This window comes from Coturnix japonica, chromosome 5 (assembly GCF_054131305.1).
Source record: "Coturnix japonica strain WE chromosome 5, WE-NBRP24, whole genome shotgun sequence".
NCBI lineage: Eukaryota > Metazoa > Chordata > Aves > Galliformes > Phasianidae > Coturnix > Coturnix japonica.
The window spans coordinates 34060006-34083762 of record NC_140667.1 but is presented as its reverse complement, the minus strand read 5'-3'; the positions used below and the strand labels follow the sequence as shown (position 1 = coordinate 34083762).

At 41.0% G+C, this 23757-nt stretch overlaps 1 protein-coding gene across 8 annotated transcripts in view; it reads right to left on the bottom strand.

Annotated features, from left to right (window-relative positions):
* The window catches only part of NPAS3 (neuronal PAS domain protein 3), a 575240-nt gene extending 551841 nt beyond the window's left edge, over positions 1 to 23399 (bottom strand). For 3 of the 8 annotated variants that reach the window (XM_085549111.1, XM_085549112.1, XM_085549113.1), the window contains exon 1: positions 19419 to 19997. In XM_085549111.1, the coding sequence (XP_085405237.1) occupies positions 19419 to 19468 (50 nt within the window). In that variant the 5' untranslated portion in view covers positions 19469 to 19997. Of the gene's footprint in view, positions 1 to 19418; positions 20030 to 22827 lie in introns of those variants that run through there. The other 5 variants (XM_085549110.1, XM_015865010.2, XM_085549109.1 and 2 more) reach the window with 4 other exon arrangements.
* Positions 23400 to 23757: the final 358 nt, after the last annotated feature.

Here is a 23757-nt window from a genome sequence, read left to right as displayed (position 1 = left end):
GTCATTACCAGAACAGTAATGAAAACACTTCCAATTAAAAAAAAAAAAAAACAAACAAAAAAACATACACACAAAAAAATCAGCATAAATGCTGATGGTTCCACTACAGCACATTCTTTCAGCACCTCTTCCTTGCTCACAGTCACACTCTCATAGAAGTTTTGTGCTTTTTGGGAAGGGAATTATTTGCGAAGGACTTACTGCTACTTTTGTTTGCTATTGTTAATAGCTTTTTATCTCTTACACAAGTACCACATTTATTAATACATGGATCTTTAGTATATATAATATACATACTTAATTACCCACTATTAATTATTTAGTCTCAAAATCTGGATATGTGAAAAATATATCTGAGTAGCAAATTTTTTGAGAAATGAAAATGTTCCTAAGCAAAAGAAAACTTACAGGATTTGTTCACAAATATTAAGGATGTGTTTTATTAAACATGGAACCTAATCTGCTTCACAAATTCACCTACTTTACCCTGTAAAGAGGCAGTCAGTGAACCCTTATGGATTCACTTTTATCAAAACTGATAAATATATATTTTGAACTAATTCAGAAGGTTCATTATTACTTGTTAGATTGGTTCTATACGTGCAGTATTAGTTTAGCAAAAGCTAACTGTATGTCATCTCAGCAATGCATTTACTTGAGCAATAACAGTGTTTTTCTATGTCTATGGACAAAAGATATATATTTCTATAAGAACACAAATAAATAAAAACAATTAGTACCTTATGTTACACATGTCAGAAAATAAAGATACCCGTGAAGTAGAGATCAAATAAATTGATGATGGCACAAAAAAAATTACTTGACAAATTCAATGTGGAGAAATGTACAACAAAAAACTTCCTTCCTCTACCAAATCATATCAGAGAAGTAAAAACACAGTATTAAGCATTCAAAGTTCTGTGGGTTTACAGCTGCTGGCCCTTCACAAAGCTGAGATTTTTCTCTTAATGAAACTGTCAAATTTCATCTCTTGGGATCCATCACTTCACACTAACAGAGAGTTTGTGAAAAAAAAAAAAAAGTTTTTAAGAGCTCTGCAGGGACAATAAATTTCAAAGCTGACGTAATTTCAAACACTGTTAAGAATGTGCATCTGTCAATATTTGATCTTAAAATAATCTCATTAAGAAAGGTGTATCTCAGGTATTGTCACAAGGCACTTATAAAATATCTGATTAGTGCTTTATGAAGTAGTTTGTGCAGTTACAGTTCTGCAGGAAAATATACTGCTTCCTGCAGAAAAAGTTCTCTATATTTTGATAGCTTCCACATTTTATATATCATAAAAGATCTTCAGAATTTTCTAAATATAGATAAAATTTTAAATATATACAAGATATGTTGATAAAGAAGACCTCAGTTTAATAGGCCCTCCACCAATTTCTACAGCCACCACTTCACAGCTTCCAATAAGAAGTGCAAAGATCAACAACTTGTAGCATAACCAAAAAGTTTTTACTATCATTAAATTAAGTCTAAGTCTACCTCCTCTATTCAACACTTCAAGTTCCTCAGTGAACAAAGAGCAACATCTGACCACAGTAACAATTCACAAGAGCAATGTGATAGAAAGATGACATTAGAAGTAAAACAACAAAATGACTAATGCAATAGAAAGGAGATACAAAGGAGGAATATAAATAAATAAATTGCTCACTTGCCAACAAAGATCTAGGCTCCCAGGAAAAAAACTCCACAAAAGAGGGATCTGCAGAAAGAGAACCTTCTAGAGTGGCAGCCAGCCCTTAAATGAGGTCTAAGAGCCAGGCTCCACCCCCTTCCAATCACATAGATGAATTGCCTCCACCTGTGCTCCCAAGGCTGACTGAGTCCTTTCTCCAGGTGCTCAATCAGTGGTTCAGGCTGTGACTCAACAGTTACCATACAGATCATATTGAAGTCAAGGGAAATATTGACTTCAGCCTCACTAACACTTAACTAAGGGAATGAAAGAAATATAAGAAAGGAATGTAATAATGCAAAGAATGGAAATATCTGTTCAAAATAGGTATTTAAACACAAGAAACTGCATAATCATTTAAATTCAGTCTGTTGTGAAACCATTTTTTAAATATTACAAATGAAATACAAATAGTACTATACTGCATATTGCACTACATTACATTCTTCCACTTACAAACATGGAGCTGGGTTAATAATGTAGACCTGTAAGAGAGTTCAGGATTTTCATGCCAATTAAAAGCAATTAAAAGCATGAATTATAAAAAGCATGAAAGATACCATCTTTCTTTCATTTTAAAGGTACTTGTTACAGATTACAGTATATTTTACCTTCCAAAATGAAAAATATTGTCTGTAAGCCACCAACTGCTAGATGCTACTGAGCATTCAAGGTCTGGTCTCACGCTTGCATTCTGTTCTGTTACTGCTTTCTGGAGTAACCTCAAGTCAGTCACCTGCAGCTCCTTCCACCCGACCGCTTTGAAGGAGAAAAAAGCAGTACTTTAAGTATATTTGTTTCCTTTTTTTTTACAAATGAAACTTTCATGATACAATGTATTAAGCCTTGTCCTACCTCCTGCCTTCACCATCATAAACAAGAGAGCTTAGAATAGCCAATATCTGAACAGCAATCAAGTTTATCAAATCATTCAACAGGCATACAGCGTTGCCCTGGTCTCAGGTTCCTTGAGAACAAAAACAGTAATATGTAGACAACCACAAAGGACACTTTTCTGGTTCTGCCTTGCCACATAATGAGAAATGCACATAGCCATCATGATACAATGAATGTATTTTGCTCATGGGATCACTAGGATAACTGAGAATTGTCTATATGATACACAGACCTGAGTAATTCCTGCTGGAGGCTAAGTCTTTTCAGACAAAATACTGTCCTACTGATGAACATGTTTTCTTCTCTCCTGCAAAACAAAGGAACTTCTTTTTCCACTCTCAATCCAGCCTTTGGGTTAGAGTAATAAATTTGCATTACCTATGATCTGATCCTTTTAGAAAAAGTTGGAGCACTCTATGAAACTCATAATACTCTGTTATACTTAGATGAATGTAACTCTTCCATTCAAGAATTCCTTTTGGGATCTTTTTCTTCACAAATGAAGTTCGGCCCCTTAGTAAACATTTCCTCTTCTTTGAGAAGGCATTTCCTTATTCACAAGAGTCAATTTGCCCCAGTAATTTTCAGCCCTTCCACACAAAAGAGCACTGCTTCAACTCTAAGGAAAGAAACAAGCACGAGACATGCAAGCAGATATTATGATCATGGTTAACAGCAAAGTCATGACTGCAGACAAAAAAACAACCTTATTACATGAGTAATGAGTATGAAAGACTCTGCATCTAGCAAAATCTTTTTTCCATTTCAAGAACAGAATGAGTGCCTGAGATTCTATGTTGTCCATCTGAGCAGCAAGCATTTCCTCAAGAATTTGCTTCTCCCAGAGAACAAGGGCTTCCTCTCTTGTAATACTTCTGTGTCCAGGTCAGTAACAGGAATGAACTGCAACTCTGGTTGAAAAATAAGGCTTTGAACTACTGGATGTTCACAGTAGCTCTTATAAATGTCCTGAAGTAGTTGTTAAAAATTATTCATCCACTCCACTTCATTTCATGTATTTCTATACTGCCAGCATGATGTAAAATGTTCTTGCACCATGAAGGTAAATTTCAATACTTAATCCTATTTTTTTTTTCCATTTTACAAGCATCTTCAAGCATATCTCTAGGAGTCACATCTAATACAGCTAACCCAAATGTCACTAGCTGCAACATTCATGAGATTTTTGAAGTTATTTGCAGTTTCATCTTATACCTATTTCTCATGGAAGTAAAACATTATTTATTTTTTTTCTTATAATTGTCCATTTCCAGCTTCTTCTTTATCAGCATACGGTGAACCTCTGAAAAAATTCTACTTTACATCAAATTACCTATCACCTACAATATGGAACTGACTTTCTTGGTTTCTTCCAGAATGCCTAGAGATACACAGGTACTAACTACAAAAATGTCTCTCAAAGCCAGGAGACCTACTGTGCTCAGGGAACAACTTATAAACCCCCTTTTTTTTTTTTTAAATGTACACACTTATTTCAAGCCTGAACCTGTGACTGTCTGCATCATGCTTCCATTTCTTACTAAATCTGCCTACAGTTTTAAGTGTAACAGGCATAACAGAATTCTGCAGTTTGCAGGACAGTTTTGGTTAAGATTAGGCATTAAACAATATTGTTGATTAGTAACTTCCTGGGATTTATCCTTTCCAGAATATGCTCATTATCATGTGCACTATGCTGCAGCCATAATCTTAGTATACATGATGATTCCCAGCAATTTAAAAGAATTTGATTCAATCCTTCTGCCCTAGATGTATATTTTCACTTTTTATTGCAGGTGAATTTTTACCATTTGTACTCAAAATGCAATTCCTGAATCACAATATTCAGCATCACAGACAACAAACTCAGTCACAGATGAAGATTCCCCATCTTCTGTGTCGCATATCAGGGTTAATTCTGCTGTCCAAAATCACTGCTACTATTGACCAACCCTTGACATTTTCATCACAAAGTTAACACTCGAGTATATTCTACAAAAATCCACAAAATTGGTGTTTCCTATTGAGTAACTACAATTTTAGAGATAACCTACTCCATAAGAAACAACAGATTTCCAGACTGTGGTGAACATTACCAGTGTGCAGCCTTTTAGTGAAGAAGAACTGACTGCAGATCTAAGTAAACCAGACTGTAGACAGCACTTGAAATTATTTTTGTCCTTTCTTTCCAGCACTTGTGAAACTGCACTGGAAGTAATGGGTCCAGTTTGGAACTCTTTAGTATAAGACATATGCAGACATATTGGAGCAAGCTACTGCAGAAAGCCACCAAGATTCATAGAGGACTACAGCACATAAATGCCAGGAGAGGCTGAAAGAATAAGGCTTGTTCAGCTTTAGCAAGAGTGAGTGAGGTAGAGATCTCACAAGACAAAGCAAAGACAAGAAACTCCATTTAAACACTGGGAAAACCTTTCTTGACACATCATGGTCAAACACTACAAGTTGGTCAAGAAGAATGTAAAATTCTAGGCTAGATCCTAAGTATCTTGTGATATCACACAGTAACTTTAGAACCTGTTCAAGACTGAAACACATTCAAATGTGGAAGTAAATTGTCCTTCTTTCTCCTCTTCAAAATATTTTGTGGATTAAATCAAGCTTCCTCTTACACTCCCTTCCCAAACATTCTTTCAGGATTGAAAGCTTTATCTATCTCATTCAGAGTCTAAACAGTGATTGCAATGTTCTGCTAGAACACAAGCAGTTTTCTCTATTGATATCCTAGGAAATATCCAACCAAGTTTTGATTTCCCCTCTTGGAACCCTGCAAAATCTCTCCTCCTGATTCAAGACCTGCTTATCAGATCTTCATTTTACAGTCAGGTATGGATACATTCTGATGAACAGTATTCTACAGTCATTATTTTTCCCTCCTCTTCATTAAACAAATCAACATAAGAATTATTTAAAGGCAGAAGAATTTGCAAGGAGCCCAGTTTATGGTCCCTGCTACCTCAGTACATCTTAAGCCTTTCTAATAGAACCAAGCTTACACTTAAACAAAAGTGGAATCTGAATTCAAATGCTTGTATAGTTAATTTACACACACGCTGATCTGTCTCTGTGTCAGAATCCAACACTCTCTGTTGAGGTTCTTTTATATATGTTATGCATTGAGGGATAATACTTAATATCAAGAAGATATTGAAAGATGTTTGAAGCTGCACAGGATTTTGATTTCATTATTCCCCCAGTTTCATAGGTGCAGCGTTTGAGGCACAGACTCAGATGTGAACAATCCAAATTGTTTATTACAAGTTCTCACATCCCTTACATACCTTCACAAGCTTTTGTTTTCTAGCTTTCCCATCTGCCCTTACAGCTTTCCCAACCACCTTCACATGTCAACAGAGCATTCTACAAAACACTTATCAATTGTCCATGTAGGCACACATCCAATCAGAGCTGTGAGTCCCTTCTTCTCCTTCTAGAGGTGTCCTTGGTTCTCATGCTGTTTATCTTGCTCCGCAGCTGCTGCTCTGAATAGCTTTTCTTGTATTCCCACACATAGGTACATCACCCTTGCCCATCTCCACAGAACTTTCTTCCACTTGTAAGAGTTTATTTAGTGACTCACATTCCAACACTAAGGATTTAGTCAGTCACACTGCTAGTACGCAAGCTTGTATACTTAGGAAAATAACCGATCAGTTATGTCTCTGAAAGTGGCAGAAATTAAGTACTTTTATGTGAACTGATATTACAAATCTTTGAAAAAAGTTGATAGGTCACTGTATTTTAGATTTATAGACTGACATAATTACATCAGTGTTTATGTTTTCAGGTCTTTTTTGTTTTCTTCCTACTAATTTCAGATATTCCATTTCCCTTTTTAATTGTTGCTAAGCTATGTGGAAGAAGTGTGTACCAGTGAGATGGTCAAACTACAGTCCCAAGAGAAAATACAGCAGTGTTATCCCAAAATGTGGATGAAATGCTTGAAAAGAACTCCAGATGCATTTTGTCTATATGAGTCTAAGACAGGAAATAAAAGAGAAGAGAGAAGTCAGACTGAATTTCCACTGAGATAGAATTGCCATGTGAATCATCAATAAAGAGATCATATTTTAATTATGCTACCACATGAGATTATGCAAAGATGAAGAGTAGAAAGAGAGAAAAGATGGGGGTGGCTGAGAGACAACACACTGTAGAACTCCCACATAAAAATGGATGGGGAAACAGAAAGATCCTCTGAAGAATACACTGAAGTGATCAAATTGTCCAAAGGCAGAAGAAAGATGACATTAGCCAAAAAGTCACAGGACAGAAAGAAAAGGGAAATGGTCAAATTCTTTAAAGCAGGTTGGCAGGTTGAGAGGATCAAAGCTTAAGACCAGAAGTGCAATTTTTGCACAGTGATATGGAAGTCAGTATCTTGTAGGAAGAGACACCCTTGGAAGCAACACTGCAATCACTCAGTTCACTTAGTTGCACATACCTCTGCTCTGCTTTTTTAACATGCCCTTACTGCTACTGCATATTACTCAGAGCACTCCAACGTTTTGGTTTTTTTGTTTGTTTGGTTGTTTTTTTGTTGTTTTTTTTTTTTGTTGTTGTTGTTGTTCTTAAGCAGCATAGGAGCACAGTACATTGCTAAGCAGCCTCTTTATTCTTATCATTGCATTTTGTAGGACTTTTTTACAGCAAATAAATTTGCCTCATATAGCCTTCTAAGTGGAAATGAATACTGACTGAGGTAGTACAAATTCTATCTGAAACAGAATATCACACAAATTTCAAACACACAGCTCCTGAATCTAGCAGGATCTGTGCCACTAATAGAAGGATGGCTCCACAACCATGCAACTGCAGCTCCTTTTCCTCAACCATCCCAAGTTCTCTTAACCACAATAACCACCTTTTGCTATACTACCTCTCACCAATGATAAGAATTACTGAAAAATGTAATTAATGCAGTTTACCACCACAAATTCTTTTTCCACCATGGAATCTTTTCAGAGAACCAGTCTGTGAAGTGGGACACCTATATCAATAGTACTATTTGAAACTAATTTTGGATCCTCTCATTTTTCTATATTTTGCATTCACAAGTTCCATGAAAATCATTGTGTAAATGTGCTACAGATTGCAAAACAGGTAAAATGAGTAAAAAAAAAATCTATTCCCTGATCAGTTTTCCAGTAACTACACATGCATACTCACATACTCCTATATATCAGTAACTTCTGAAAATACAAATGAAAATGGTACCATAATCTTCCAGGCATTCTACATTCTTTTTCACTGAAGGAAGAAAGGAAGAAAAAGAGAAATAAAATAAGAAAGAGGGAAAGAGAGGGGGAAGAGAGAGCAAGAGAGGGAGAAGGAGAGAAAGGAGAGAAAGGGGAGAAAGGGGAGAAAGAGAGAGGTAGAGAGAGAGAAAAAAAAATAGAATCAAAGAAAGAAAGAAGCATTCTTAACTAATATACTTCAGTTATTAATAATCCCTTGGAAAACAGATAAATTAATTATAATTAGCTCCCACTTGGATAATTTTGTGCAGAGCACTCATATGAGGGAATGTCTAAAAAAGAAACAGGCAAAATCAACACATACATTTTCTTAAATAAAGAACTTGCATAAAACAAAGTCAGGCACTCAGTTCCTCTTTCATTCCATATGATACACAGCTGCGTCAATCCCATCAGGAAACAGGCAACAGGAAATTCTTAACATTCTGAAGAGAAATCTAAAGATGTGTCTCATCACCCTTCCTCCTAAAAGTGCTTTTCGATTGTCTAAAAGACGTTTATACCAGTTCAAAAATTATTAATTACTTCACTGAGCTTTTTAGCAGCTCAGGGCCTCATTAAGTAACTAACAAGAAGTCACAAATATATATTTTGTGAAGTTGCCTTCACTTTTTCATTTCCTCCATTCCAAAATAAAAATCAATAAGGAGAGCTTGACATCTATGGACAAAATCAAAGCCAAGTAACTCAGCTACAGGAAAATACTCCCTCATAATGTGCTGCTCCTGTATTATTTGTCTTTCTAACTATAGCTCTTGCATATATAATTCCATTATACTTTTATAAATCACCGTTTTGAAAAATGCCTTTGAACCATTAATATATTTTCCTGGTTAAAATTCTTTGAGATGTTCTTAACAAGAGTCTTAGATAATGAATTTGGGCAAACTCTGGAACAGTCTTTACAGTATTATCATTCTCATTAATTTTCAGAACTACCCACTGTGTTGAGATGATTGTCATGGGCCTAAGACTTCAATTTGACTAAATATTTTTGCATATATTTCAACATATAAGTAACTAACAGATGTTTAAAATGTTAAGTTCGCATTCTAGAAGTAGTTAAATGTTTACTGTAATATCATAATTTCTTTTTGCACTTGTTTTTATTTTGCTGCTTCTATCTTTAAGCAATCCTTTAGTGTCCTGGTTGGCTGTAGACAAAACACTTTTAAATTACTTCAGGAGAAAATAAAACATACTTGGTTTAGTAAATACAGCTGTGCTTTTAAAGAAAAAGAAACAACAAGTACTTAATGGTACTACAAATAAAAAATGAAAGAAAAAGAAAAGAAGAAAAGAAAAAGAAAAAGAAAAAGAAAAAGAAAAAGAAAAAGAAAAAGAAAAAGAAAAAGAAAAAGAAAAAGAAAAAGAAAAAGAAAAAGAAAAAGAAAAAGAAAAAGAAAGAGAAGCTAGAAATGTTACTTTTACCTAAGATCCAGAGTAAGCCGTTTCAAATCGTTTGCATAATAAAAGCTTTTATAGTCATGTTTTGTACTCACTTTAGAAACCAAATACTTTCTGTTCTCTTACATCATTACCAGAAGGCTGCATTAAATGAAATAAATTACTTTAAAACTGTTAATACACAGCATGTATAACATTTTACTTTAGTCCAGATTACACTTTTTTCTTTGCTTTTTTTGTTGTTGCTGCTGTTGTTTGTTTGTTTGTTTATCTTTGTAGACTGCTTCTGCTTCTATTGTTTCATCCTTAACCATTCACATATCAGAGCAATAAGTATTTCATTACTGGTTTATCTGTCCAGAGGCTTGAGAAGCAGTAACAATTAACCCTCCCTTCACAGTGATTGATACAGGCTTTGCTTTCAATTTGTTCCACTACACAGATCATGAAATTCTGAATGCGATCATCCTTATTGACCTACACTTTCAAACACACAGCTACAATGAGATGAAAGTAATTATTAAAAAGAACACAGGACTACTCGATGCTGAAACAAAGTCTTGAAAAATCTTTTGGATGACCTTCTCAAAGAACTGCCATTATTTGATGTGAAATAAAAAGATAAATTTTCTTCATAATCTGGATTAAATTTAAATCTGATCAAGATACGATATCATTATATCACGTGAGCCAGCTCTAACGTCATAACAGTTCATATCTGACCCACTAAACACTGACTTCAACAGGAGTATTCACAGAGGATCAGGCCCTATGTATTTTAAAAGTTCCTACTTCAGCTTTATTTTACAACAGTGCTGTCTGAAACGCTTTAAAAATGACAAAGCTATAATCACTCTTCTCACACAGTCTGTTTCAGAAAGACACCGTATTTGTTTTTTAGGGTCCTGGACTTCTTGAGGCACCTAATGTAAATAAATACACCGGAAATTCAGACTGCTAAGGAAAAAATGAAAACCTCAAGTCAGATTTCCATCATCTCAACTGAGATGAACTAAGCCCCGTACACCACTGCTGGAGACTTTGTGCAGTGAAAAACAAGTATTTTTCATAAACCTCTGAAAAAGAACCCCACCAAAATATTCATTTATTGTAATTGATACATATTTGAAAAATGCAGCAGGATTGTTGGATGAACAGTAATGACAGAACTGTTTAAAATATGGGTTGCAGTCAAAGAAAATCAGGACAGAAAACTGTGCAGAACGATGTTCTTACAGGCCCGAGGCTCTAATCATAAAACAGAGTGATGGAGATGAACCAATACTGCATGGATTAGCAATGAATTATTTTGAACTATAATCATGTGCCAGCACAAAGGGGAGGTAAAAACTAGCCATTACTCACAAGCTGATCTGCAGATAAGAAAGAAAGAAAAAGAAAAATAAAAAGTAAAAAGGGGGAAAAATTATATGCTAAACTGAGTCAGGAGAATAATGAAAATCTAAAATGTTGTTACACTTCAAGTAACATTCTATTTAATGTCTTTCGTGTACTGTATAATACCAACTATTTACACTATGCAATCTGTAAGATGTTGAGACTAAAGCAGGGTTAAATCAAACAACTCTTCTGTAAATTAGTACTGGATAATAATATATGTATTGAAAAAATATTCTAATAGAGAATTTAGTTACACAGAAACACTGAGTTCTCCCACTATAAAATTCCAGGAGATACATATGTTGGTGCATATAGAGAGACAGGTAAAGATATTTGCAAATGCCTATATGCATAAGCACACTTATGTATACATATGCATATATAATGAGGGATTTAATTTCCATTAGTCCATTTGAAAGCAAAGCACCACCATCTTAAGAATCAATGTTAGCTTTCCCACTCAGGGAAAAAAAAAATAATAATGTTAAAACTAATTTTGTGAGAAATGAAAAATCAAAACTGCTATCCACAAAGATTCCTGAGATTCTTATGAACAGACTGTTTAAATGAAGAGCACTTTAATCAGTAGAGGAATCCTCACGTTTCTAATGTCTTGCTGTGCATTCTGCAGGTTATAGTAGCAGCTGGTAGAGGTCATATATCTTTTGTGAGCATCCCAAAAAGGCTCACTGCCAGACTGTTAAATTATGAATAAGCAATGAACAAAAGAATGCAGATACGGTGGTGACAAGATAATCCAAGCAAATTTATCTATGACAAATTTCACAGGATTAACAAATTACATTTACACAGAACAATAAAAATGTGGAAGAAAAAAAAAAAAATGATGAGCCTACTTTTCCCTCACAGCATTAGAGGGGAAAAAAATTGCCATTCCAGTGCATGTATTTACATTTAACTTTATCTAAAGTAAGACATTTATAGCATGCTGAGGACAATCAACCAGCATTACTTCCTTTCAAGTAAATATATATACTGTGTCTATCTAACATACAGTATATGCCTACACTTTAAAGAATACGTGTTTACAAGTCAGTGGAATATTTTAAAGTTTTCCTCACAAGTAGCAAGCAGAATGAATATACAGGATTCTAATCTTGCTTTTCAGGTGGGATATGCAGCCATTCTCTGTCAGTTAGAAGACGCTTTTCCCTGGCCATGTTGTTCTTTTTTCCTATTTGAAGCAAACAAATACTGTAATATATGGTAATTACCACAGTAAAAAAAAATAGATCATGAACGGGATTTGAATACTTTGAAATAACATTGTAAAATCATTAGGCAAAATGTTGTTTTAAAATTAAAAATAAAAAGAGGATCATTCAAAAAATGTTTTCTAAATATGGAAGACTTTAAATAATGAAGGTTCCTAAAGATGCCTCTTCAGTATGCCAAATCATGTGGGGGAGAAGAAGAGATTTGCAGTGTTTGCTGCATCCTGCAGATTGCTACTCTAATCTTGAGATGTGATGCAAAAACAAAAATTGAGTAATAGCCCTGGGAAAGAACAGAATAACAGTTTCCAAATCACAGTTGTGTAGAAAAACATTTTTCTTTCTGTTAACAAAGAAATAAAAGAAACGAGGGCAGCTTTTGGTTTCAAAATCTGAGTGTAAGTAGAGTAGCTGATAAAAGGAATAGCATATATGTCTGATAGATCCAGAATCTGCTGTATCTTTTCTATCATTCCTCTCATGTGAAGTCTGAATTTTCTGTCACTGCGTTTATTTTGTGTTTGTTAACCTAAAGCAGTTGTTTAGTAAAAATAGATCTTGAATAAAACCAGGCCTTCTCAAATCATATGTACAATGTACATACCAAATATATGCTCTTGTTACAGAGCACTGCCTACAAACAGGAAAACCTCACTATTAAAGAGAACATCCAATTAATTAAGATACTCTAGTAAACTACTTGGATCCTTCAAACACTGCTACTTGAGTACCATTTATCTGGCTCACTTAGCCACTGAAAAAAAAAAAAAAATACTGTAGTTTTGATCCTCCCCAGGAAATACAAGTTTTATTGCAAGTCTGAGTAGCAGCTCAGAAAGAATGAATAAAGCAGCCTAATGCATTTGTTTCTCCTTTTATGCTCATCTTCTGTTTGTTGCCTACCAAGAGAAAACAGTTTGGGTTTTGTATTTTTTACAGTGTAAATATTTTTTTTTAAACCTCTTGTCCATGTACTGCAAGTAATTTATGCAAAGGTGAAGCAAACATGCCAATCTGACTACGCTCAGACAAATAAAATCAGATACGTTTTTGCAGCTGTGAAGGTTGAAGGATAAGTGCCCCCAGCAGCTATTGTCTTTTTTAAGATTTTTTTCTTCCTTTTTAATCCAGCTGCCAGCACTGTACAGATTCAGTCACTCTGTTCTTTCTATATTGACCTCAACCCTGACCTGTGAAGACTGCCCACTTGCATTTCTTTTCCCTACAAAACAACATATTCAGCATCCCATAATCTCTAGAAAAAGACAGCTTTCTAACAAGCATTCTTCTCAAATTTGCCATGTTACACTTCTGCTAAATGAATTACAGCCTCGGAAGGATAATTCTGAGCCACTTAACTCATACAAGCCTAGGCTGCGAGTAAGCCAAACATAAATATGAATATGCACATGATAAGATGAATACCTCTCCCAGTCAAAGAAGAAATCTATCAGTTCTGTGCTTAAATTTGAGCAAAACAGTATCCCTTTAGGATATAATCCAAAATGACTGTTCAAAGACTATTCATTACTCGATAAAATTCAGTTTAAAACAATGTGTAGTGTAATGAAGCTTGTTCTAAATTCCTTTTGGAGACAAAATGCCCAGGCAAGTATTTAAAAAGGGGCTTATAGGATTTAGGTGCCCATATTTCACTGAAATGCAGTGTGTGCTAGATGCCTAAACCCAATAGGCTGCTCAGAAAATTCAAGCCCCAGGGACATTATTGCAGATTACATACATACATATTATTCAGACCATATCCCGTAAGTTCACTATATACATATGTAAACGTATGATGCCTGCAGGTAATGGAACAGTACTTTTCTACTTAAATTATTTAACACAAGGGCTAAACTTCTATTATATATCAAGCTAACAGCTAATTTTAAGTTGCAATCAAGCCATTCTCTGAAAGCACTTTATTTCAGTGGAGGTTTTGCCTGTAAAAGAAATGTAAATCCCTCTAACGAAGGCAGTGTAATCTTTGAATATACACTCAAAATGGGGGCTCAGATTTTATTCCTAGTGCTAACATTGATGTCTTCTGCCACTTTTGGTAGTTGTCTAAAATGTTTTGCATCTATCTCATCAGGAAAACATGCTGAACCGTGTTGAAATCCTTTTCAAAGCACATTAAGCTATATGAAAAAATAAAAAATGACAAAACAGAAATGCTAGACATTAACACTAAAGTCTTCTTCAGACATTAGCGAAAAGTTCCCTGGAACAGACAAATGGCAAGATACAGCCAAAGAGTCAAAGTCCAAAATGCAACACACAAAAAATGCTGGGAAAATCGCCTGTAACAAATCTTCAAAACTCTGCTTTCACTAATCCATTTCAAATTCTTGCTTACATATCACTTGTTCTTTAATGTGACTGACTCTTGCCTGCACGTCAGATACATAACTCTCAGTATCGGGCTGCAGCAGGCTGAGATCGGAATCTCTTTGAGGACTGTTCCACCTTTCCTTGAGAATCTCAAGACTTTCATGTTTTATAATAATACACAGATGCAAAATCCAATCCTCCTCCCATTAAAGTGCATTAAAGTTTGTCATTGTCATCTCAGTGAGAACAAATTCATATCTATTGAATTATACGGTAAAAAGACTTTTATCCTTGCTTGTGACTCTCTGTAGTGTACTTTAATTATAGGCATAATTTCATTTGGAACTTTTCTAAAGATTAAGGTACAACTTGAACTCAATATTCTCCAAAGGCAGGGTCCACTTCTGCCAAATTACAGACACAAATACTGTCCTACCTTTACCATACCTTCTTTGTCCTATGCAATAGCCTATCACAGCATACAAAATTAATGATATTTTTACTACTCAGAGCCCTGTTCAAATCAATGGCACAACGCTCCTATTCATTTGCCTAGGACTTTGTGTTTTGCAAAACTACTGCTCCAGCTAGTCATCGAACAATGCTCTAGTCATATAGGACACAGCAGCAAACATTTTATTCTTACTATGATACTACTTCTTATGCAGCAAAATGCAATATTATTACAAATTATCTCTTCATTATGCAAAATCCTATTAAACAAGAAGTCGCACACCTCACTCGTACTACCAGGACTTTGCATGTTGAAAACAACATGAAGTAGCCATACACATATTACACAGAAACAAACTGTTTCTTCTGGGGAAAAAAAAAAAACAAAAAACCTTTACGATAAAAATAAAATTTCAAAACCTTTCTTATTATCGGCATAAATCTTTGTCAGTCTCTTTCAAAAACAAACACACTAAAAAATAGGAATAGATCAACAAACAAAAAAGAAATGACTGGAGGGAAAATGCAAAATATTGTCTATGTACCTTAGATTTAAAATATAAAAACAAATTTCCAAGCTGAAACGTCACAGAACAATTTCACTCAGTTCGGTTTAAAACAACATGACTACTGCTGAAATCTCATCTCATACGAGCTGCTTTTACACCTGTGAGACTTAACACTCACAGTAATACAAAATGAATCCCAATGATGGACTGAGCATGAGATTTACTCACATGAGATGAGATTTCAGGAAACATCTCATAACTTTAAACTTAGGGGCAAAAAAAAAAATTACTTAATTGATACTAAATTAAAATTCCACCATGTTTGCAAATTGGCTTTAACTTACTGACCACAATATGAGCAGATGTTTACAAAATTGTAAGAGTTAATGTTCACAGACAGTATCAGTTATGTGGACTTAGAGCACATCTTCCAGTAATGAAGGCATGATTACAAGGATAGTCTTATGAAACAAATGTTTATTTAAACTAATTGTACTTTTTAGCAAGGATGTGGATGAAACTAATGCCTCAAACATCAGTTTTCCAACAACTGTTTTAGATCTCTCTCACAGTAAAATTCCCATCTGGGCTGGCAACTCGTGTGCCAAGTTTCAAACGAATGTGATTTGAAACTGCCAGTATGTGAGACTCTGAAATTCAAGGGAGACACTAATAAAAGGAGATGGATGCTGACAACACATCCTGATACTCTCTTTAAAACACCTACAATTCCAAGTGCTGGATGGATCTGTTTACATAACCCTCTAATTATTATAACGTGTTTGTAACATTTAGTAGCCCTATATCAGTACAGAACAAGTTAACTGGATACAACTTGTAAGAAAAAAAAAAAAAAAGCAGTTGTGTTGTAAAGAATGTAGAAACAGTGCTGCAGACAAAACCTTGTTATTCAGAATCCCATTAGTTACTGAAAATATGTAATATAACTTTTGTTGATCAATACTCTCGTGTAAGCTCTAAATAATGTATGATTCCAGTGGAGGGGAAAAAAAAAAAAAAAAAAAAGTCAGCAAATGGTGAGAGAATGTTTCAAATTATGAAAAGCGGTATGACTGCTAATCCATAAATCAGGAATCGGAAAGATTGTTGTAATGTGGGAGGGCTCTATTTAATAAAGGTCATTATAACTCCTGGCTCTAGAGCTATAAGATCTAATATCCTCTCTGGTAGCTCTATGATATGCCCATGCATTACTGTTCTTGTTGACAGTCTGTTGCCTTGGAAATATTTCATTATTTCAGTTTTTCCATTTGTAGACCCTTGGCCTTGTGATATGAAGGCCACCCTATTTCATATTTTCGATTATCATTTAAGCAATCTTCTGGAGCTATTTATATAAAAGCAAGTGTTAGACAATGCATATCATCATTTATCACTGCTGTGTTTAAGCTCACGCTCTAGAAAGAAATGCCAAAATAAAGGATTTTTTTCTCTTTCACCATAAGCCAATAGCACTCTGATATGATGATACGCTTTACAAATCGATAGTGGCATATCATGTGCATGACACTTCTGTCTATTTAATTTTCCTGGTTAAATATCCACACAATTGAAAAACCCCAAACTCCTACTGTAACTGTAACATTTGCTAACACACACAGTTTAAAAGAAAATCAAATTAGGTGTGTAACTTTTCAAACATCCTTTCAAAACCCTGAACAGGTGGAAAAGTTTCAAAACAATCAGATGCCTGCTTGCAGCAAGGACAACCACTTCTCACAGTTGTTTTGTAATTACTAACCTCGTGCTGGAAACAGTAATACAATCCACCTAAATATTGTGGAAACTAAGACCAAACACACAATGTACCACAGCTCCCTCCCAGATCCCTCGCCCCTAGAACTCCTTTAGGGAGGCAGTAACTGAGGAAGAGCCTGCAGAACCCCTTCAGAGACTGCTGAGTGCCACAGCTCGACAAGCCTGACACATACTGCTGGAAGGATGCGTACAGACAGCTTACATCAACAGTTAATGCAGGGCTCTGGAGCCACATTACTGAATTTTTTAAGAAAAAGTACATGTGGGCCTGAACACTGAAGCACTGCTACAGCTTTCCAGAAACTTTTTTAAAGAATAGTAGATAGACGTCATTTCTGATATGAAAAATGTTCTCAGCCTCTACGTGCAATATTTAAACCCACACTGGAGCACTGTGAGGGGCGATAAGAAGGGGAACCCCAAGGGCACAGTGCAGCCGCTCGGCCGCCAAGCCAACTTTGTGGTTACAGTGCTCGAGGAATCCAGACGACTTTTTCCCCCTGAAATCATTACTCCTCCCACTCCCTACAGGGAAAAACCACTCGGATCCAACCTTTAAAATGACAGCACCAGAGCTGAACAAGAAGATGCTATTAAAGGGCATTAAATTAAATACAGTATATCCTCCTACAACTTCAATCAGAATTTCAGACCAAGTGTTATTTAGTTCAGCTCTCAAGTGGAGCAGAATAACAAATCGCGCACTTTGATTTACCTTCTCCGAATGCCAAATGGAGACAGGTGATAAAGAAAGCACTCATGCACAGGCTATGAAGTTTCCCCTAGAAATTAATTCTATCTTCCAGATTCCTATCTCAGAGAAATTCCCAAAATGGCACACAAATATGCTTCTGCCGGAGAGATTACTGAAGCTATCCTGGCGAATGCACTTCGCACTAATACAGTACAGGGCTCAGAAAGGAGGCGGCAGAATTGTGTATGGGGGGACAGGACTTATTGATACAAATTGTTTCCCAACAAAGAACTCTAAGGTAGCAAAGCTGCTGCTGGAAGCAGTGTGAACACAGCAGAGACGAGATGTCTCTACAGCTGTCAGAATGGGGATTTTTAAAAAATAGTTGGAGATGAAAATCTGTAATTTACTGACTCCGGAGAACACACTTTGTTCCCATCACACGCATCTCCCAGTAGGCTGCATGTCAATACAGCCTTGTCCCAGTGTGCAACAGTTAATGTCCACACGCACCACGCTCAGTGTTTCTGGGCTAAGTTTCTTGTGTGGGGCAGTCTGCCTTGGAAAATAACGGAGACAGAATCCAGACAGAATCCAGGGGGTTTAGAAGTTGTTCGAGGAATGCTGATGCTACTCAAAAACAGAAGTCTGAAATGAAGATTAAAGTTTAACTGGCCTCTTACACTTTATTTTTGTTCAAGTATTTTTTTAGTGCTGTGAAGTAGAAAGCAAGCAACACACGGCCCAGCTACTTTTAGAAGCTGTCTAAATGTTACTTTTCATTTTTACAGCAAACAAGGAACCCTCCTTATCCTTCACCCTCAAGTTCACTTCTGAAGGGAAGAGATGGAAGAAGCCACCCCCGGCCCCCCACTTCTAGGCGCACTCCTCCTCGCAGCGCAGCACCGCAGCTTGGAGCACTTTTGTAAGGAGCACAAAGTAATCACATGAACTTGTACTCTTGTTTCCTCCTGGTCACTTCTAGAAAGATTCACTTCGCTACAACAGATCCGCTATGGGCGATCCTTGTCAGCAGCGCGGCGCGTTCACAGCGAGCACTCTCCCCAACAAAAGTCCCAGGGGGTGCCGGATGGAGCCCCGCGCCCCCCTTCCCACCGCCCGGCTCCCGCCCGCTCGCGCCCCGGCACCGCTCCGCCCGCTCCGGGGGGCGCCGGCACCCTCCGGGCTGCAGCGGGGCTGGGCCGAGCCGCGGGGGCCGTCGGCGGCGAGGCCCCCCCGCTCCGGCCTAGCCGCACTTGAACGGCACTGGCGGGGCCGGCCCCTCCGCTCCTGCAAGCCGGGCCTGGCGCGGCGCCCCGCCGTTCCCCCCCCGCCCCCCCCGCGCCGCTCTCGGGGCTGCCGAGCGATGGGGGCCGCCCGAGAGGGGGGGCTCCGCGCGCACACACACACACACGCGCAGACACGCACACCCGCTCGCCAACGCGCCCTGCCGAGAGTCGGCCGCTGCGAGCCGCCGCGGTGGGGCTGCGGAGCGGGGTCTGCCGCCGGCCGCCCTGTGTCGGTGCGGCGGTGCGTGCGCGGCGGTGGCGGCGCGGGGTGCGGCGGCGCACTCGGAGGAACTCGCGGCGCCCGGCGGGGCGAGCGGCGGTGCCGGCGGCGTCCCCCCCCCCCCCGGCATGGCAGCCAGCCCCGGCCCCGGCGGCGGCGCGGCCCGGTGCTGCTGCGGCTGCTGCTGCTGCTGCAGGTTCAATAAAGAGAAAGTGTTACCGTTCTCGCCTGGAAGGATCCTGCTGAAAGCTTGGCTTGGTGGGCGCCATCTTCCTGGCTTTTTTTTTTTTTTTTTCTTTCTCTCCCTTACTTTTCCCCCTCCTGATGTTGGTGTGTGTTGTGTGTCTAGCAGCGGCAGCGGTGGCCCTGCTTAGCCAGACGGGCTAAGGAAAAGTACTGAGGCCAAAGCATAGCGGGCTCCCGCTCCTCCGCGCGGTCCTGCTGCAGGTTGCTTGCTCGCTCGCTCGCTAGCGCTGCTGCTGCTGCCGCTGCCGCCGTCCATAAGCCGAGGAGCGGAGGGAGCCGGGGCCCCGGCGGCCCCAGAGACATGCCCAGCGCGGGCGGCGGCGGCCGGCGACGGCGGGGAGAGCGAGCCGCGGCGCAGCCCCGGCGGGCAGCCCGGCCGCTGGCATCGCCCGGCAGGTGCGGCACGGCCACGCACACACGCGCGCACACACACACAACGCAGCCGCCCGCACGCTCACACTCGCGGCCCCGCGCCCTTGGGCCGGGCTACGAGGGGTGCCGGGCCGCGGGGCGAGCGGGGCGGGGGCGGGAAGGAGGGCAGGCGGGGATCTCCGCGCTTGACCGCTGTGAAAGTATTTCTGGGCATTTTCCAGCTGCTTCCCCGACTCCGCTCCCGCTCTGCGTGCAGGGGACGCAGCCTCCGCTGCCGGCGCAACACCGCCACTCAGTTGCAGTTTCGCACACTTTCCTCCTCCGGAGTCGCGGCTCCGGCGGGGAGAGGTGCTGGGGGGAGGTGTGGAGTGGGGGAGGTGAGGGATCTCCACGGGTTCGCTCCCTGGCTGACCGGGAGCGGACGAGGGTCGAGTACCGAGCAGGCCCCACGCCCCCCCTCCCTCCGGGGCCGAGCGGCCGTGTCCCGCGTGGGGCATAGTGCTAAGGGAAGAGGGGAGGTGCCCCGCGTTGCTGGGGGGATGCAGTGCTGGGCGCAGCATCGCTGAGGACTGTGAAAGTGAGAAGGAAATTAAGGAGAGGGAAAACGGAACCGCTGTCCCAGTTGTCTCATCCAGAACACCTGGAAAGGAGAAAGCTACAAGCTCTCCATCCCCACTGTAACTTTGTAGCTACTTCTTGCCGCTGCCCTGCAGTACGGCACCCCAGGCATGAGCCCCCCGGTCGGTTCCCGGCCTAGGGCTCAGCTTGGCACCCCCACGGGACACCTCTCCGCGGTAGCTCCGGTGGGCGGCGGGGCACGGGCCGGCAGAGCAACGACAGCGGGTCCGCGGCCCGGGGAAAGGCGCGCAGGTGCGCACCGCCGACCGGAGCGGGGCCGCGAGCCCGGGGCCGGGGCAGGAGGGGAGCGGAGAGAGCGGGCTGTGGGTGCCACGTGCTAGCTCCTCCCAGCACGGCTGCTGCCTCGGCTCCAACAAGGAGGAAAAAGAAATAAAATAAAAAATAAAAAGTTAACAGGTGTCACCTCGGTTTGTGCAACCGCGGAAGGAGGTGTCCGTGCCCGCTGTGGTTTAAGCTTTTCCAGAAAGCTCGGAGTAAAATCGTTCAGCGTAAAGGACGCCGTCGTGTCGGTAATAGTTACAATTCGGAAGAAGCACAGAAATGTTTCCGAGGCACCCGGCGTGCTCCAGGATCCAAGCGGTCGCTGCTGCGGGACAGCACCTGGCCCGGGACCGTCACAGTTTGGCAGAGCCCTGCCCTTGGAGCTACCCCTGCTCGGAGCCTGACGCAATCCAACTCCCCAACGCCGAGCACTACAAATTCGCACGCTGCCTCGTCTGTATCTCTCTGTTTAACTTAAAGTCTCCAGAGGTCCCTTTTATTTGTCTAAAAGCCAATGTGACATTTCTGACCCCTGACTTCCCCACTTCACAGCCTCAACTATTGTGATCGCTGCCCGTACTTCCTCGTTAAAATGCCCGTCAGTTTCCATTGTAATTTAAAGATTTTAAAAGTGACAAAAATCATAGAGCAACCGTGAAAAGAAACCAACTTTAATCCGCTCCTTCCCTCTCTCCCGGACAAGACACTGTGTATGGGGACGGTCGGTGGCAAAGCAGGGCTCAGGCTTAGTTCAAATGATTCTAAGGAGGTGATGGGGCATCACTGGGGATGTTGCAGGATGTTAGTGCTCATGCCTTTCCCTTTAATAAAACCCACAAAAGTTAGCACCGATTATTTTCTATCGTGGGCATCAGAGGGGAAACACAGTGTGTGTTTCCCAGAGTGAGAGAGGGGAGCCCAAAGTTGCTGAGACCAAAGCAGGCACTGCTCTGTCTGACTTCTAAAACATTTGTTTGAAATACGACATTAAAGCTTTCTATGGTTTTAGATTCTACGTTATAGAGAGATTTAGCTGAAGTATTTGTTATTACACTCCATTTTTCTCAGGATTTTTTTAGTATTGAAAAGTCAGTTCGTTGGGACATTATTGCATTTAGAGGAACGTGAATGTGTTGCTCCGATCTCAGCCTACATTGAGGTGTTGTCAGTACTCTTGTGAGCACTTTGCTTCGCTCCTGAGACCCTTCCGAAGCCCCACTCCGGGTCTCGCCCCGCACAGTATTGCGTGACCCCGACCTCAGCCCGCAGTGAGCTCAGGCAGTGCCGGCGCGGAGCGGGGCTGGCTGGGGCGGTGGGAACCTCTCTGAACTTCTCTGCGAGTTCCTGCCAACTTTGTGCGCTCCGCTTCCTAACGGCGCTCCCTGCGAATTCCCTGCATTTGCATCAGAATGCGTTTAGGTTGAGAAAAAAAATAGCAGAGCTGAGGGTTTCGTGCTGCATTTCCCTGTGGTAACAGGTGACACAGTAATGCTGTTAACCTACAGTGTGGAATTGCAAGTGTGCAACCCCAAGTGAAAATTGGTCTCTTTCTTGCTTGAAAGCAAATTCTCAATCGGCATCCCGGGATCAATTGTCCCCCTGGCTGCCACACACTGGGATCTGCACAAGGCATTGACATTGAGAAATTCCTCTTTAGAAAGGATGAGCGGACGGGATCCCAAACTTTGCAGCGGCCACGCTACGAGACCGTGCTCATACTTTTTTTCCTTTTTTTTTTTTTTTTTCTTTTTCTTTTCTTTTGTTATATTTTCTTTCTTTTCTTTTTTCTTTTTTTTTTTTTCTTTTCTTTCCCCCCAGCTATTGTTGCTTTCCAGCTCATCCGAGACAAAACTGGGAGATTGCGTTTACTTCTCAGTGCATTTTAAAAGATGCTGTATTAAAAATAAAAAAGGAAGCGGGAAGGAAAAACCCTCCCCTCCCACCAAGCTACCCGCAACAATCAAACGGCAAGATTTTTTTTATATATATTAAATGAAAAAAAAAAAAAAAAAAAAAAAAAAGGGAAAACAAAGAAACACAAAAGCACAAAGAAAAAGCAAGTGGGGGAGCCCCGGGAAGAGACGCGCGCTCGCTCCCGCCCGCTGCTCACCGTTGTTGGTACGAGGTGATGCCCTGCACGTTCTGCGGGTTCCCGTTGGCCGCCGCTCCGGCTCGCCCCATGCCCGGCGCCGCCGGCACCCCCCCGGCCGCCCCGCCGGCCGCCGCCGTCACCTGCACGCTGAAATCCGGGAAGATCCTGATCATCCCCGCGGCTCAGCACCCGGCGGCTCTCGGCGAAGAGGCGCAGCGGCAGCGGCTCTCCCTCCGGCGGCTGCAGCGGCGGAGCCGGGCACGCTGCAATCCCATTAGTGAGTGGCGGCCGCTGGGAGTGAGGCAGGGCGCTTTGATGTGAGCTGCCGGGCGAGGTGGAGAGGGGCTGGGGGGGGGGCGCGGGGTAAGGGGGGACGATGCTGGACTGCGAGGGACTGGGGGGAGGGGAGCAGAGCTAAAAAAAATTTTTTTTCCTAAATTGAAAAAAGAAAGAAAAAGGTACGGCTAACAGCGCGGCGGCTGTGGATACAGAGAAAATCCAGACTGAGGGACGGGAGGAGAGGGGGGCGCAGTTACTTTGGCGGTGCGGTGGAAATGATGAGCAGCGAATGTTGCCTTTTTCCCTCCTCCTCGTCCCTCCACCTCCCCCTTCCCCCAGTCCCCCCCACCCTACCCCCCCCCCCCCTCCCCAAAACGCGACTCTTGGAGGATCGCTCAGGCTCAATGAAGTAATAAGAAAGGCGGCGGAGCGCGGCTGGGCCCTCGCCAGGGGGGAGGGGGAGAGCCCCGCTCCGGTCCCGAGGAGAGGAGGAAGAGCGGCGGATGGTTGCTGCGCGAGTTCTCGCTCTTGGTAACTTGCTTTTGCTTTTGCTTCCCTCTCCTCCCCCCCCCCCCGCACCCTCCTCCCCCCAACCCCCCTTTCTCTCAGAAGGGACGGTTTTTTCGAGCGAGGAAACGCTCCGCTTTTGTGCAACGGCGGAGTTTTTTT